The 18,055-nt window shown below is 37.6% G+C and overlaps 1 protein-coding gene across 5 annotated transcripts in view; it reads right to left on the minus strand.

Moving 5' to 3' along the window:
* HEATR5B (HEAT repeat containing 5B) overlaps window positions 1–18,055 on the minus strand; it is a 61,227-nt gene that overhangs the window by 12,278 nt on the left and 30,894 nt on the right. For 4 of the 5 annotated variants that reach the window (XM_074863322.1, XM_074863323.1, XM_074863324.1 and 1 more), the window contains exons 23-32: window positions 17,196–17,435; window positions 15,087–15,338; window positions 12,861–13,042; window positions 11,697–11,765; window positions 9,336–9,515; window positions 7,803–8,040; window positions 6,897–7,157; window positions 5,841–5,968; window positions 5,510–5,654; window positions 311–580 (exon numbers count right to left, since the gene is read on the minus strand). In XM_074863322.1, the coding sequence (XP_074719423.1) occupies window positions 311–580; window positions 5,510–5,654; window positions 5,841–5,968; window positions 6,897–7,157; window positions 7,803–8,040; window positions 9,336–9,515; window positions 11,697–11,765; window positions 12,861–13,042; window positions 15,087–15,338; window positions 17,196–17,435 (1,965 nt within the window). The remainder of the gene's footprint in view (window positions 1–310; window positions 581–5,509; window positions 5,655–5,840; window positions 5,969–6,896; window positions 7,158–7,802; window positions 8,041–9,335; window positions 9,516–11,696; window positions 11,766–12,860; window positions 13,043–15,086; window positions 15,339–17,195; window positions 17,436–18,055) is intronic. The other variant, XM_074863325.1, reaches the window with a different exon arrangement.

Consider the following 18,055-nt stretch of genomic DNA (forward strand, 5'->3'; position numbering starts at 1 on the left):
GGCCAAAAGGTTTCAAAATCATGAAAAAAGGAAGGGAAAAAAAACAATTAAGTTGTAGTAATATAGAGCTCATTTCCTCAGCAAACTTGGAGCACACATGCAAATTTAAAATCAAACAATTTCCTTTATGTTGCTCTCTGAATTTATGTTGCCTGAATTCTTAATTTATTTTAGAACCTAAACATACTTTTCAGCAGATGACCCTTAAAGTATCCCATAAAAATATATTTACAGTTTGCTTTTAGCATCATATGCTCACTGCCCTTCCCCTACAGTAACCACTCATACATGTTTTGTTACAATACCTTACCTGCTGGAGAACACAGGGAAGGCAGGTCAGACAGTATAGTAACAGTGGCAGCCACAAGACGAGCACTTTCCTCAGAGAGGTGGGATTTGGCAGCAATGTGACTTGGAGAATCTGACACTTTTGAACTCAGATGGGGCATGTGCCGTACTAGGATAAACATGAGCAATTCCATAGCTGCAAAGACTAGAGATTTTCCAGGCACAAGACCACCACTCTCACCTCCCTCTCCTAAAGCAAGAGGATTTTCTTTTTCCTCAGTATCATCTTCATCTGAAAAAAAGTAAAGAAATGTCTGAGTAGATAGTTAAGAAAGATCCCATACCAAAGATTACATGAAACACTCTTAAAAAAAAAAAAAAAAAGAGAAGAGTTAAACTAATCAAGAAGTTGCTTCACAGTAAGATATGACAAACATGGCTCATGTCAAACTAAAGGTTTTAGAATGACTTTTAAGAGGTTTAGAATGCTTTAGAAGTATTGTGATTGCAACGATACTTATTAAAAATCTATCTACAACTAGGAAAAGTAGTAATTCTTACACAAAATAAAAATGCAGTAATTATTTTTGCTTCTGTTAAAACTGATTGTAAAATTAACAGCAATGACTGCCAAATAAATAGGCATGACAGTATTTTAATTTAATGGCTATTAATTAAATGTTCCACCCTGACAAAAATCTTATTTCAGCCTAAATTGATTATGAAATAAGAGAACAGAAAAGCATTGTAGGATTCTATGTCTGAGTTCATGATTTCAGTGCATTCAGTTCAAAAGTCTCTCTTTTGAATGGCAGCTTGGCCAGCTGCAGTCTTTCCTTCTCCCATTAAACAGCAACAAAGATTCAGTAAGTCAAAGCTGGCCTGAACTACCCCTATGGAGCTCCTATGAATTTAAATGATTGTTAGTGTTATCACATTCACCGATTTGAAAAATGCAACTTACTGGGCCTCAGTAAACAATTCCATTAATTCATATGAAGGAACAGAGCTTGCATTTTTAGCTGTGCTGGTTCTTCAAGTTCCAGCAAAATCCTCTCTCTGTTTTTATGTGGAAAACGGGCTAAAGCTAACAGTTGGGTTTTTTTCTCAACAGTATGTTGTGCCAGACTAATATGGTAGTTTTCCTTAGTAAGAAAATATTCTTTGGGTTTTACTTTACTACTTTCAGGTAAAAGCAAACATGGCAGACGTAACCTAACCAGATATCAATGAACTATTTGCCAGGTTGACACCTGGAAACTGATTTATCTGTCAACGATGGAAACAATATATCCAATGTGAGATTTTTTTAAAGAAATAATAAAGGGATGACTGAACAGGAAGATGCTCTGTTTAAAGGAAGAGGTTACTGAAGGTACCTCAGAAAGTAGTTTTCAGATTGATGCTAATACCCTTATCAAGGATATTGTTACATAAAGTAGAAATAATATGCTGGTGGAAAGCCTAAGCAAAACATCAGAAGCTGAAATACCATACCAGAAGAAGCAGGGATAAAAGAAGAAAGAATTACTTTTACTAAAGCCCAGTAAAGGCCAAGTAGAGGAACAGTATTTAGGTATATCAACTCATCAAAGAATCTCAGAAAAATTTAAATTGAAGGGGACCTCCATAATTCATCCAAGTCCAATCTCCTGTTCAAAACAGGGCCAACTTGAAAGCTAGAGCACGTTGCTCAGGGCTGGTCCAGTTTTGAATATCTCCAAGCATGGCGATGCCACAACATCCCTGGGTACCTGTTCTACTGCTTCACCACTCCCATGGTGACAAATTTTTTCTTTGTATCCCATCTGGATTTCCATTGCTGCAACTTGTGTCGTTGCCTCTTTTCCTTCCACCACATGCCTTTCAGAAGAGTATGGATTGGTCTTCTCTTTAAATCCCCTTTAAGAAGGGGGATTGCTATTCTATCCCATATTAACCCTCTCTTCTGAAGGCTAAACAAGTTCAGCTCTCAGCCTCTTCTCATGTGTCACATACTTCACCTCCCTAAGCAGCTTAGTGAACCTCCACTGGACTTCCTTCAGTTTGTCAACATTTCTCTTATTCAGGATGAGGGGGAAGGGGGAACAAAACTAGACACTGCTCCAGATGCATCTTCACAATCTCAAGTTGAAATGACAATCATATCCCTTAATCTACTGGTCATGCTTTTCTAATGCAGCCCAGTTAACAGTCTTCAAGCATTGCGTAGTCACACCACAGATTCACATTCAACCTGTTATCCAGTAAATCTGCTATCCAGCCTGTCGGCTCCCAGCCTATACCAATGCACAGGGCTATTCCACATGAAATGCAGAATTCTGCACTTGTCTTTGCTGAACTTCAGCAGGTTCTCAGTCCTGCAGCTTGAGATTCCTCTGATAGGCAGCACTGCCCTCCAGTATATCCACCACTTGCACAATTTGGTATCATCCACAAATTTGCTGAGGGTGCATTCTGTCCTATCATCCAGGTTGTTAATGACGATCTGTAACAGCAGCAGACCCTACACTGAACTCTAAGGAACACCAGTTGCAACCAGCTGCCAGTTAGACTTGAATCACCAAACTCCATTCAAGCACAGCAGTCCAGTCACTCACTCTCCTACTTTTCAGCCCATATCTCTCCAGTTTACAATGATACTATGGAGTGCTGAGTCAAAGGCCTTGCAAAAGTCAAGGTAAACAACATTCACCACTCCCTCTTCTTCTAAAGCCAGTTATTTCATCACAGAGGGTGATTACGCATTATTTGTCCTTGGTAAGTCTGTGCTCATTATTTCAAATCACATTCTTCTACTTCATGTACTCAGAAGCGCTTTCCAAGGGAATTTACTCCAAAATCTTTCAACACACACAGCAGATTTACTGGCACGTAGTATCCCAAAATTCACCTTACGTCTTTACTTACTGTAAGTTAAGGCACAGCATCTACTTTTTGCCATTCATGGGAAAGCTTCCTTGAGCACCACAGCTTTTCAAAAATGACTGCAGCAGCCTTAGCATGTAATCAGCCAGCTCCCTCAGATGCATCCCATTTGGTCCCAGCCTATGTCCAGCTTTTACTTAAGCAGTCCCTAAGTTGATGCCCATCTACCATAGGTAGCAATTCTCACTCCTAAACTTGCTCACTAGTCAGAGACACAGGAGGACTAAGCAAAGAAGATAACAGTGCCTCCATTTTTCCTTCAATGTGTTTCATCATTAGATAACCCAATCCATTCAGCAGGTCCAAATTTCCTTGGTCTTTTTGCTACCAACTATCTATAAAAAGCCCTTCCTGCCACACCTGACATTTATCAGCAGTCTCAGCTCCAGCCAAATCATGGCTTTCCTAATTCCACTCCTCCGTACCTGAGTAGACATCTTCAATAGTCTTCCTGGGCAGTCTGCCCCCACTTCCAACATCCATACACTTCTTTGTCACGTTTGAGCTCAGTCAGAAGTTCCCATTCAGCCAAGTCAGCCTCCTGCCATGCCTGCTTGGCACACTACACTTTTAGATGAGCTATTTCTTGTCACCAGAGATGAACCATCTCTCTTTCTTTTGCCCTTCTGGGAAGCTTACCACAAGATCTTGTCTGAAAGCTCCCTGCACAAGCCCGAGCCTGCTAAGTCAGGCCAAAGCTTTTGCTCAGCTACTTGCTTTCTTCTTTTCCCTCAGGATCATGAACTCCAGTATCTCATGGCTGCTACAGCCACAGCTACCATTAACCTTCATAACCATTTCTTCTGTACTAGTGAGGTGCAGATCCACTGAGCACCTCCCTTATTTTGGACTGTCCAGCATCTGGAGTGAAAAAAAACGTGCCTCATATGCTTCTGAAAGCTTCAGATTGTTAGCATCCTAATGTTGCCCTTCCAGCACATGTCTGGATGGCAAAAGTCTTCATGAGACTCCCATAGCTTGTGATTGGAAGACTTCTTCCAGTTGGCTTAATATGGCTTCACCCACCTCCTCTTCTTGATCAGGCAGTCTGTGGCAAACGAGAGTTCCTGACTGATATCACCCTTCACTTCCTCTTAGCGGTATCAGTTCTGACCTGTCAAAGAGGGATGGCTGGCCCAAGCTACCTACCCAGACAGTTTGTTCCTCTTTTCCTCTTGTCAGATCTCTCTAATGTTCTTTAACTGGATGTCTGGAGATAAAGCCTTTTGTTGCTGGAAGTCACAACCTTGCAGCCTCCACCTTCATACAAGTCTCATCCTCCAGGGCTGCATCCCAGCATAGCCTATGGCTGTCCCTCCTTCTGTGACACATGGAGCTTGGGCTCCTGAACCCACAGGATCTCTGGGAAGAACACATCATTCGTCCATTTTCCTTTCCTGACACTATGCAGTCTGCTCACCCTCACATGCATTTCCTTCACATCTCACAGGTGAGACTAGTGTCACCTCCAGCCATGGCTGCACAGACAAGCACCTGGAGGACAGTCACATGAGGACTTTCATCTGAATTTCAAGCCAGGTCATTAGACTTCTGATGTGCCAAAGGTGATTGTTCCTCAGTCAGCAGACTGTGTCTTGCTGTATGCCACTGCCATCATTATGCTGACTCTAGCAGTCTTGTACTGTCTTGAGTAGCACTTCTGGGCTGCATGAGCATGCCCTTCCATGCCAACTGCCTGGCTCCTGTTTGCACACCCTGTTCCCAGAGCTCCTGGATGCTGACACGCCCTGAACATCAGTGAAGTAAGAACCCAGATCCAAGTCTGCTCCACACTTCCTGGCAAGATCTCCTGGGCAGGCAACTCTTCACACTTGTTCCAGTAGCAGTTCACTCACCTCAGAAATACCAGTTGTGCCAGAGACACACCACAAGTCACTACATTGGGGGTTGAACTATTAAACTTCAGAAAAAAGGTAAATTAAGTGCTAAGGAGGCAGTCAATAGAGAAACATTAATGAAACTGAGCAAGGTATTGGTTAAGACCTTAAGTGGTGTGCTGGGTATAATTTTCATCACTCATATTCAAGAAAAATGAAGGAAAACCATAACATGAAAAGAATAGCCACTAGAATGATCAGAGGAAGAAAAATTACATCTTATAAAAGTTAAGAAATCAAAAGGTAAGATCATGAATACATTAAAAGTATCTGTGGAATATACAACATCTTCCTCCTCAGTGTAACCATACTCTGATGTACTCGAGTTCCTTTCCCAATATGAAAACCTGTTGCTTATTTACTCTGCAAAGCAAGCCGTGTTTTCAAAATCTTACTTAGGGTGTTCCTCTTTTCCTGCAAATAATCTTGAGCTGCTTTTACTATCTGCTGGACAACGCCTGTAACCAGTAGCTGGACTGAAGGAGGATCCCAGGTCAGGAGGAGTCGGTGAAGCACACTCAAGAGTTCAACACCAAGGAGCTACAGTAAAACAAAATCCAAACCAGAAAAATTAATTACAACTTAATAATTCCTAATTGTTATGTCACTTGCATATAATGGGCAAATACGTTTCTTACACAAAAATAATTACATCTTTTGTAATCATCACAGATGAAAGACCAAGACCTAGAAAAAACTGATTGTCACAACACACTCACACAGTACCTGATCCTCTGCAATATGGATCCTAGCACAAGGGGAATCCAATAAAGTATGAAGTGCTTGTAAACAAGATGTAACATGCTCAACAGGCTCTTCAGGTCGTGGGGAACACAGAAACTGTATACTAACACCTGAAAAGAGCAATAATTAAAAAGAATGTTCACCTCATCATAAAATCAAGTTTTCTTTTAAAAATTTATTTATAAGTATAGCAGGTTCTTAACAACTTCAGAAAGACACATGTTTTTCTCAATTCCTCTTCCTTTAAAGGGAGAGTTTATGTATTAGAAATAGTAGAATTGTATTCACTTTCTCTTGCGCACCATATCTTTCCCAAAATTTGGCAGGAAAAATAATAAACAGTGACAGCAAGCAACTTACATTACTGAATGGAAATCCACACTTAGCTCTAAAGATCTAAAGTCAGACTTCTGAATCCTTTAATTGTAAACTGAGTTATATTTTATTGAACTCTTTCAAATATAAAGATAACGGAGATGAAGATAAGCCTCAAAAATTACAAACCTAATTCTAGTTTTAAATATCTGTATATCTCAGCAAACTGTTGGCATTCCTCTGAATAAGTGATCACATCCACCTCTTAAAGCTGTTAGATAACAACAAAAGGAAACAGTGAGTGCTACTCACAGATGAAAATCTGATGCAAAAGTCTCTACTGAACTGGGTTTTTATGAGGGTGTGTATTTTAATTAACCTTACAGCTTTTGTGTCTTTGAAGCATAACATTTTGTATCATCTAGATTATATTACCGTGTAGAACAGTTCCTACTCTTTCTATGCAATTACGTAAATAAACTAGACATAAAACTTGTCTATAAAAATCACAATAATCACACCAACAAATACCCTATCAAAGCGATAAAGAACACGGAAGGCAAAGATACGGAGAGGAGGAGACAAAGATATTTCAAAACATTACTGTCCAGACATGTGATGCATTTTAAACTTCCCAGATTTCAAGCAAAGTATCTTTTCTTATTCCCATACCATTTTGTACCATAATGTGCTACTACTGAACTCTAAACTTGTAACTCTTACCCAAAATTAAGTGCATTCGATCTTTGTTTATCTCTAGTAAAGATTTAGTGGTAGGTGGAGTTCCAGGTGCCTGGTTTAACGTAACTGATGTAGCACGTTTCTGTGAGTTGGGCATTGCTGCAGCAGTCTCTTCTGTTGACTCTGAAGCATTAAATCCTGTACTGTTTAGCCAAAGTGCCACTGCATGCAGTATGGGAGCCCAGGAGTTTCGGTAATGCAGTCTAGCTGTATCAATTGTTTCTGGAGTGTAAAATGCTCCCCCTGTTAAATTAGCAAAGCAAAGGTAAATTCTGAAATTCTCTGCAAATAACAGACAAAAACCTCATACTCTAAATTTATTAGCTTATTTACTCTGGGTGTGTTTGATCATGTACATATTCAGATGTAATCCTTGTTAGTGACAGAGCATCCCAGTTCTCCTTGTGAAGGAGCAATATTAGTACCTCTCATAAGAAAGTGCAATGGTCGGGATGGAACAGCAAGCAGAGAGCAAGAACGGCAGGCAAAGTCACCAGGTCTTGCAGCATTTTTTCATATAGATCACTCATTCTTAACTCAGTAAAATATTGTAAGACAGTATCCGCTCTAATCTCAAGGACTATGTTTTTCTTACTGTAAACACCTTTTTGCATTTGGTATCAAAGTATTAGAGGTGTAGAAGTATTCTTAATTCTACAAAGATGTGGTTTTAATGTTGTCTCTGATTCAGATAAAGAATATCTTCAGTGCAGGTTGAAGGAAAAAAGCACACTCAAACTTCAAGCATACGTTCCTATTATATATAAGCAGAAATTTATCACTTGCATAGAAACACATGCCTGCCAAATAATTTATAGACTAAATTTGAAGTCTCAACTAAGGGTTTATTCCTGTTTTTCACAACAACACAAAAATTCCAGTGCTTACCATCTGGTGGAAGCTGGGTAGCAAATTCAGCTGGTAAAGTTAAAAGAGCATAATCTTTCAGTGCAGCTAACCAGAGACGGCTAAGTGCAGGCAGCTCAGGTTGTACAAGTGTTATCAAACTGTCCGGTGGCAATTCATCTACAGTACCAAAATCATCCTCATCCTCCTCTGTGCTCTTTAAAACACGCTTTGGTTTAGTCTCTGCTTCCTTCTTAATTTTCATGGCAACAACGTACACCTAGAAAAAAAAAAACCCGGATATGAAAGTACATGCTGTGAGATCCTAGAAAGAAAAAAGCAGCAGCCTTTCCCATGTGAAAGTAACAGATTCTATACACAGATGACTCATCAGAAAAGGACTGTGAAAAAGAGATCTGCAATACAATTATGTTTTATTTAAATATTTTTTCTTTTATTTCTACTACTATATAACACTTAGGGGCATAAACGGCACTGACCTAAAACAATCTGGCTACACACTTTTTTCCTAAAAAAGTGTCAATTACTGCTGCTCTACATAAATATATTGATTTAAGTAACTGATTTCATTAAATCAATGCATCCTTATTGCAAAGATTTCTTTGCCCTACATTAACAGCTACTAGATAGAGCAATTGTCATTTTATGGGAGCAGATTAGGTATCATAAGGACATGAAAATGGCTTTAAATGTGTTACATGAATATAAGAACATTTCTATATTTGCCTTTGATAGATGCTATGAGAGGATAAAAGGATTTTCAAAGATAAATATGGGAATAAACACAAATATCAGAAAAATACAGCAAAAATAAGCATTTTTAGAAAAGAAATAGAATAGAAATATGTGTCTTCACACAACAGATGCTTTGTATCAAAGCTGAAAATTACAGTATGGGGTGATTAACATTACACAGCTGAAATGTTAATACTTTCCTCTGTAATTTCAAATGCAACTTCCAAGAAAATTTAATAAAAAGACCTCGCAAACCTTTAAGTACTACACTAAGAGAAACCAAAGTACCATTTGTGCAATTATATGTAGAGCTCTATAGCATGCAAGTAACGCTTCAGGAAGCAAGGCAAACTAAGTAGTGCTAAGTGTTGTTTGTAAATGGTTGAAGATTTCTGGTATTCCAGCTGTTCCCTAACAAGATCTACATTAAACCTGTAATTTATTATGAACACTTTGACAAACTCCTAGTTAATTAACTGCAATATTTTACCAGAACATATTTTAAGGTTGTTTTTTTCTTTAAGAGCAATAAGATGGGAGGAAAATCAAAATCTGATAGGGTACGAGTATATACTTTAATCCAGAAAAGTACAATAAAACAAAGAACAATGAAGCCTCACTGTAAATATGGATCAACAGAATTGCAGAAAAAGGAACAGAGAAAGATACAGAGATGAAAGCATCCCAGGAGTGGAATTGCAACAGGTAAGGAGAAGGGCAGGTGCAAGGCTCACTGGCTGAACGGCCCGTGAGATGTGAGGCTGCTATTACACTGCAAAATCTTTTCAAACTTTTAAAGATTTAATAGTCAATGTTTACCTCGGCCCATGCTTTCAGAACTGCAAGTTTTTCCATAGTAGTCGCACTCTCTCGGTAAAGTTGGCTAGAAGATCCTTTTCCTGCTTGCACTTTATCCAGGGAAGAGACAAGAAGGTTGTGAACTCGGCGGAGATCATTCAGGTCACTTACAACCCCACTTCCTATCCAAGCGCTACATACCTAGACAATAAAATTTACAATCATTCTAAACTAGCAAAAAACCCAACAACCTTATAAATGAAACAAACAAAAAAAAATCTGTAAGAAAAAAAACCCAAAACAACCACCACAAAAAACTTATCAGCCCTCTTCCTGCTTAATATAAAAAAATCCAAGGTTTTTCTTTTTTCTCCCCAACCAAGACAACAGAATTGCTCAGGTGAGTGGTTACAAAGGCTGTATTTGCAAAGCATATTACAACTGAACTTAATAGTTATGTGAAAGATATTTAAAATAATTTTTTAATCCTCCATAGACAGGTAATAACATTTTTTTTATTCTGTTCCCAAGTGTCTGGTCAAATCATTCAGGTAATGGGTCACTGCATTCACTGCAAAGAATATACTGGACAGCAATCAATAAAAGTACATCTTTAAAAACCCACACCTCTCAAATTACATATTAAGGCTCCATTCTAATGAGAAGCTTTCAACATCATTAATGTCAACACCTAGAAAGGAGTGAAATAAAAATCTTTAAATAACTGGCTCTGATCTGGAACCAACAGTTCTAAATCTAGAACAATCAATACAAGACATGGTAGATACAGCTGTGTGTGTCCACACTTTTCAGTTGAATTAAACAGGTAACTTAAAATACAGGCATCACACAGATCAGCAGCTCCTGTCTAGTGTTATACATTGGCATTCCTCCTCTGAAACACATTCATGCCCAGACATAACACAGGCAATACAAGAATTTTGGTGCAGCTGCTTTTCTACAAAAAGGGACAAATTCTTTCAGAAGAGCTGCTTTGATTCTGGTGGTGATTATACAAGGATGACGAACAGAAGCAAAAAACCCCACAGAACTCCAGCGGTCCAGGTTTTACAAACTCTTTTTTCATGGCATTTTTGTCCTATCTCCAATTTATTTATTTTGCTTTTAGAGAACCAGTTCCATGAAAGTCGCTGGGGAAGGGCCTCTCATGATCTGAATGATGGACATATTTAAAGTAAAGTAAATGAAAAAAGTGTCCCAGAGGTGCACAGGACAAGGCTGCTGAAAATCTGTCTCAAATCCATAATTTATTCACAGTAGGACTAAGATCAGCTTCACTCCTGCTGCTCAGCAAGTCAACAGCTCTTTCAGTAAAGACATAAAACAAAAGAAAACTCATTCAGTGCAGCTCATCTCTGTCCATGAAATTTCTAGAGAGAGTTAAATATCCAAACTTAACCTCCAACCATTTGATCCTGTAAGTGCACACATCCACTTTGAAACTGGTTGAATAGCAAAGATTTTGACAAGTTACAAAAGTCATATACTTTCAAACAAACTGCCTGCTTCATCTAACTTTAAATTCACAGAAACATTCTGTAAGGTAAGTTGAACATATTCTTTACTATGTATAGATACCAAATTATGCCGTATTTGATCTATCCTTACAAGTCTTGCTGGAAATTAAGAGTATAAACCAACACAAAAATCACAGTCCTGGTGGACCAAGATTTACTAAACAAAACTCATACACAAAGTTATAGCTTTAAAACTGATGTTTGCATAGCTAATTAAACTGTTGCTTTAAACTACAGTAGTAATTTAGCTGTGTAAACCACATGCCAGATACTACTAGAGCTATGTTGCTCATAGCCAATTTAAACTACAGTAACACAAGACCACATACGAAAAAAAAAAAAATCACATACACACACACAAAAAAAAAAATCTTTCACTGAAATTTCATTAGTAACAACCTCTCCGTGACTGTAACGAGAAAGCTCAGATCTTCTAAAAATCTAAAACTGAGTATTAATCTGAATGGAAGTTTAGTACCTAAAGGTAAATTATCAGTAATCTGAATATTTGATCAGACTGAAAGGCACTGCAATAAATACATTACTATTGGTCTCATTATGAAAGACTTTCTTTTTGTTTTCTTCTAGCAACAAATGCAGAATTGACAGGAAGACATAATTAGTTTCAGAAAGACTAAATATTTTCCGATGTAGCTCCCTAAAAGGATTTCTGCACTTCTGAGGAACAAAATATATTACTAGGAGACTCAAAAGATGTTGCAGAAACATCACAGCTTCAGTTTACAAAATCTTCTAGCCATTTGCTACTACTTTTCTTCTGCATCCTTCTTCCAAAGAAAACGAAAATCAGTTTGGCTTGTACTATCTGAATATTTTCCTCTACCTGGCAGGCCTTTGCAGTTATATCAGACGGTGTATCCTGGGAAAAAGCTGGCCTCAGAGCAGCTCCAACCTGTTGATAGGAAGAAAAACTTTAAAATCCAATTAAAACAATAGCGACAAAACATTCTTCATCTCACCTTGTTTAAGGCTCAAGCACGTACACAGAACAAGCAAGACAAGATTGCCAATTCTGGCAATACAGTTACACCCTAAACTTATCCTTGCTGTCTAGCAGACATTTGCAATAGCGTTCTTTAAACAACAACCAAGTCCTAAACCGGTTTTTTCCTGCTTGCCCATTGCCTTTTTAAGCCTCAGCTAGCTTTGTCAAATATGTGGTATCACCTTCCTTCTGTTAATGAGTATCCTTTTAATCATTAAAGTATTACATGTGCAATTTATGCTAAGGCTTAAGATGCCAGTAACTTTTTGATGTCCAAAGGAATAATGGTGTGAAGTCAAATATTCATGGTTGGATTTTCATCAAGTTCCCAAAATTACAAATGCTGACAAAAAAGCCTTTTAGGCAGTCGCTAAAAGGCAGCATTTTTCTGAAACAGAAGCAACCAAGTCAAAGAGACAGAAGCAATGGTTACAAGCACTACAGAAGGAAGAAGAAAATGGCAGGAAGTGAAAAGGATGAAAGCCTGTCTTTAAAAAGTATTTGCAGAGATCTTGAAGACACAGTGAAGACAAAAGAGGTGAAAGAGTTAAGCTATGCAACAAAATAAAGTAACACCCCAAAAGAAATCTTCAGCTGTCCACCTCCCACTCCTATTCTTTTGTAGTTTTCATCAAAACAGAAATATATTCATTAATTCCCAGGAAAAAAAATTTATTAGATTCAGTCTGGAACTAGGATCTAAATCTAATAAAACTGAATTTCCCAGTTCCTAATTCTACAAATGAAATGCCACTCTTACCAAAAATTAGATCTAACTTGTAATATTTGGCTTTTAAGAATCAACAGCTACTGAATTTTTACTTTCGTCAGCTGCTAAATTACAATAGAAAGATATACAATTTTGAAAAAAGTGTCTCTTCAGTACATTTTCACACAAAAAAATCTCTTCACAGATCTCTGAAGTTACAAAATGTTCTCAAAGCTAATACTGGCATATTGGCATAAATATACAATTTCCTGAACTTATAAAGGAGGTCTCACATTAGCCTGATACTGCTCCAGTATCACATGGCCTGGAAACTCTGGCTCAGGAACTGATGCAAATTTCTTGATAATGTCTTCAAGAGCTTGAAGACCAGCCATTCGTAACTGGTTGCTGTGATCAGTCGCAGCCATGAATGCCATTCGAATAAGGTCAGAGAGATGGAGTACTAAAAAGTCATCTTAGAACAAAACAGAAAGAACTATTTAGTAACTTAAAAGATAGCTAAAATGACAGATATTTGTATGTTTTCCTAATTGACATGTACAAATTTTGCCTATTATTTTTCAAATGTCCACATTTAGGGTATGGAAAAAGGCAGGAAAGAATGTAACCTATTTTTCTTTCTTCTCCCCCCCCCCTTAAAGTTATACAAGGGCTTTTATTCCTAAAACAACTTTAAAAATTAAGCACAAATTTTAAACAAAATTAAATATATACAGCAATTGCATTGAATAGTGTATGTAGACGTGGCTGAGTAGCTTAGAAGAGAGCTTTAGTAAAGCTAATTTTAGTGATCCCCCCCAAACCTACAGAAAATCTTCAAGGCAGTTCCTGTTCCGAGTTCTATGCTTATAGTGACCCCTGCTGATAAAGAAAAACCTCATGAAGTTTAAACACCTAAAAACTGAGTATGCTGCTAGTTCTGCTCCCAGAAGACACATCCAAGGCTGTAAATAAGCAGCAGACAACATGCAGAAGAGAACAATACATAAAACTCAGTAGCACTTCTGAAAGGATTATTCTTCTCTATTTATTAATTTTATTTCTTTCTTTACTCTCAATTTGAAATTACCAGATGTTGTACAACTAAGACGAAAATAAATTATTTGAAAACATAATATCCAGGGTGAGTAATAAAACCCACAAATTATGAAAGCTCTACCTATTTTCAAGTCTCAAGGTAAAAAAGAAAAGTTTATTTTTCAGTTGAAACTTTTCAAAGGCATGTCAGTAAAGAAAGACTGGAAATCAATTAAAAACTACGAAGTAGTAAAGTCTGCGCTTACTTTTTCAGACCATCATAGATGTTAGTAAAATTTAAATATTTTGGAAGTTGAAGTTGGGGGGTAGAAGTTTGCTGAATTTTCCTTTTTACAACAATACCAAACACATCAAATTCACTTTAAATAAATTCAGAGATGTAAATTCTCAGATTATATGCAATCCTTTGAACGATCCTATAAGTAACAGTTATTTCATGATTTTAATCTAGAATACAATGCCATCTCAAAATAAACTCTCCCAAAACTCTTCCCTCTTTGTCTTCAGCGGCCTCTGCCTCAAATCAAGGCAGAAACAAGATTCTCACAAAACCAATGCATAGTGCTAGAGGCAGACTGCATCAAAGCAACACAAGCAAAGACCTGATAGATCTCTGTTTCATAACAGACACCCTCAACAGCATAAGACACTAAAAATCCATTAATCCCATGCATTCTAGGATGCTCATGATATTCACCCTACATATACAAAGTCCTCCTGAGCACTACAGGGGTGAAATCAAATTATCACTATGCACCAGAACCAATACATGTCGACAACTCAACGACAGAAACCTCCCACTACCTGTTAGAAAAACATTTCTTCACAAAACAGCTATGTCATTTCTGACCTCTCAATTTTGATCCCCTAACTCATAAAAGTATCTTCAGACCATGAGCTTTAAAACTAATATTCATCACTCTCATGGATACCAAAAAAATGAAATTTTATAAAGCAGATGAGTTCATGTCTTATTATAACTCCCTCCCACATCCCTCTCTTCACAACCAATGCCACAGAAATAGTTACCTGGATTTATCTCTTTTTTCTTTTCTAGTACACCTTCATTCTGGAGACACTAAAATAATCCCTAAAATCTAATTCACTGCTATCATTACATTAAACTCAGAAACTGTTCCCAGCTCACCCTTAGCTAGAAGTTTACTGCTTCTACTCCAGACGGGAGAAAAGGTTTGCAAATCTAAGGGTTTTTTTTCCAAGCAGATCAGTCTGTCAAAATTTATATTCTCCAGCAAACCTCATTCTTTGTGTTCATGGTACGGTAACTACAAGTGGTTATACAACTACAGTTTTATTGACTTTTGCTGGCCATTGCCTTTAACTATTTGAATGAAAAGATAACTGCTTATGTTTTTTTCTTGATCATGTAATCTTACTGTGAAGAGGTGACAAAAATGAAATAAAAAATTAAAACCAAAACATGCACATTCTATAATTACTTTTTGGGTTTTTAAGTCTGGCTGAACGAGCCAGTGCCAGATCAAAGTGGGCCTTGTTCGCATTCTCACACAGCATGATAACTCGGCACAGACAATCTGCTGCAAACACACGAGTTGCCCAACGAGGTGCTACAGAAGGCTTGGATTTATCCTCTTCACCCAAGGTGGTAAACATTGTATCATCATCCATCTCATCCTTCTTCTCTGATTCCTCATCCTTCCCTCCTCCCAAGGGAGCAGCAGTGCTCATGTCTACAACAGAGAACATTTGGAAAAAAAATCCCACTGTTACACTCCACAGAAGACAGCTAAGGATATATTCATGCCTTTCCTCACACTCACATTCAAAACAGACTAATTCTTCTGTTGAAACAACACCTGAAAAATGTCAAAAGGCACAGGAATATCTGTAAAAGAGATGTTTTTCACCTCTAATCTGGGCTACATTACCCTCTATTTGGCTTAAATGATATGAAATAAATTCCTGTAACATTAATTCTCCACAGATACCAACTATAGCTGAATCCCAAGTCTAAACTCCTCAGCTTTGAAAATTAATCTATTAAATTGCCAATAAACAGGGTAAGGAGATTACCAGTCTCAGAACCAAAGAATCAGCTTGGCTTTGAACTATTCAGCTCATGCTTCAAGTAAAAGCTAGAGTGCAGTGCATGTTAAACTGAAACAAAACTACAAGGTTCCATGCCACGGGACAGATATGCAGCCAAGTAGGCAGTTTATGGCACCCACAATGTGCTTAAAGAAAAGAATCTTTGCATGTTGAGTGTGACTGTGAGACTTCATTTCAGAAAATAAAATTACTTCAAGGATCATATTAAAAAAACCAAAAATCCAAACAGGGACAAAAACCCACTCACCGAACGTGCATATATACTTTGACTATTCAGACAGAAGAACATAAAATCTCAATGACAAGGTCTAAATTAGCAAAACGCCAAGATATTGACAAAAATTACTCTGGCAATAATTAGAGGAGAACGAGAAGAAATTATTGCAAGGGTAACCCATCCCAACTAAGGCATGCTTCTTAGAAAGTCTAAATTTAAGCAGCTGAAGAGCCAAGAATTCAATGAAGAGAGAAAGAGGCTATGGCAAATCAAACATGGATGATGCCAATTCACAAGAAGAGTGTTTTGAGAAAGCATCCAGGACCTTGTGTGGTTGATTTGTAAATCTCTGCTTAAAAATCAAACCAGATTTTGTTCATATGCCAGTCAGCTGAATCAAAGGAGTTCAAAATGAAGTTGCTGGCTTGAAGTACAGCTGAGAGAAATTTATTTAAATATGGTTCTCTCAGAGATTATTTCACCTACTAATAAATAAATAAGAGATTGGACAACCATATTAAGAACTTTAAAACCCATCCCACATGAAATAAGAAAAGGCCATGCCAACTTTGAACTCGGAAAGCGAGGTCTTTCTCACTGGGCAGATACATGGTAACTACACTGCATAAAGAAATCATTGGTAGCATTACTCATCAGTAAACCTAAAGCTGGCAACATTTACAAAGAGCTTCAGGATTAAGACACAGTATGCCGATAAACAAGTATAAATGCAAGGGAAATGAGCAGTATCTGTGTCACAGCCATCCTGCAAGCTGAAAAACAGGAATAAGGTCTCAGAGGACAAGATCTGTGCAAACAAGTCTGCAAAGCTGAACAACAAGCAAAAGTTTCATCACCATGGTAACCCATCATCACATCAGTAACTCACAAAACCTCATAAAAGAAAGCTCAGGGCATGTACAGCACTATTCTTTCTGTATGATCCTGATGTATAAAGACTAAAAAGAGTACGCCTGCTTTTGCTAAGATACTGAAGTGTCAAAGTAATAATCACGCTGCTTCTCTGACAGAAATGCTACTTCAAGGCAGCTAACATTTTAATCTTAAAAGCAATATTCTAAAACTTAACATTGATGATTTCTTCTTTCTAAGGAAATTTTAATGCACTATAATTGAAGTTCTATATACAATATAAGCTATGTCTTAACTAGGGTAAAAGACAAGGTCCAAACAAATATTGCCAGAAGATGCTAATACTAAGGACATACTGTCTTTTATGTGAACACTGTAGAACACTTACCGCTGGAAGCTGCAAGGACATCCTTACAAAGCATTAGCCAGTGGGACAGGTTTTCTACTGCCAGCGATGAAAGCATATGTCCCAGAGTATCGTGGATATCTGAGCACAACTTCCGATCAGTCTCCCGATCCAACATTCCAAAAAGGACACCTTCAAGGCCTGTCTCTGTTATATTAACCCCCTGATGCCGGGAATGAGCATCTCGCCGAGAACCAGCTCCTGGTGCAAAAGGATTAATATCTGCAAAGTGATAATGAGAAATCTTTTCTGAAATCAGTAACTCAAGTTTTAAAATTTGTAATAACAGATTAGAATTGGACATTGTGTATTTGTGTGTTCAGGCAATGATACACCAAGATGTTACTGAATTTCTTCTGAATTAACATTAGAAAGATTTTAATACAGCAATTAATTTAATTTATTTTCTGCAAGGCAAATAACTCCTAGTATTACTTCAAAAAGAAAAATAAAATAATCTATCTTCAAGGTACATACCCCATGAATTTGTAATAAACCCTAAGTACTGGACTCTGAAGAATGTTTCCAGAGACAGACTTAACTGGTGTGATTTGAGTAAGCTCATGATTCTATGTTTGTATGAAGACTGTGCTGATCAACAATGTTGAGCCTCCTATTTTCAGAATAAAATGATACATGTAAGAACTGAACCAACCAGCAAAGTCCATAGGCTTTGCAGGCAAGTTGCTAGCAGAATATAACATAATCAGGTATCTCAAACAGCATACAATTAAGTCAATTTTCAAAAAAGCAATTTCAATATACCAGAAAAACTGTAAAATGTTTCCCCTGTATATACACTGTGTTCCCTGTTTTGACTGTCAGTCTTAATGGGGCAGAGA

The sequence above is a fragment of the Strix uralensis genome, chromosome 3 (assembly GCF_047716275.1).
Source record: "Strix uralensis isolate ZFMK-TIS-50842 chromosome 3, bStrUra1, whole genome shotgun sequence".
NCBI lineage: Eukaryota > Metazoa > Chordata > Aves > Strigiformes > Strigidae > Strix > Strix uralensis.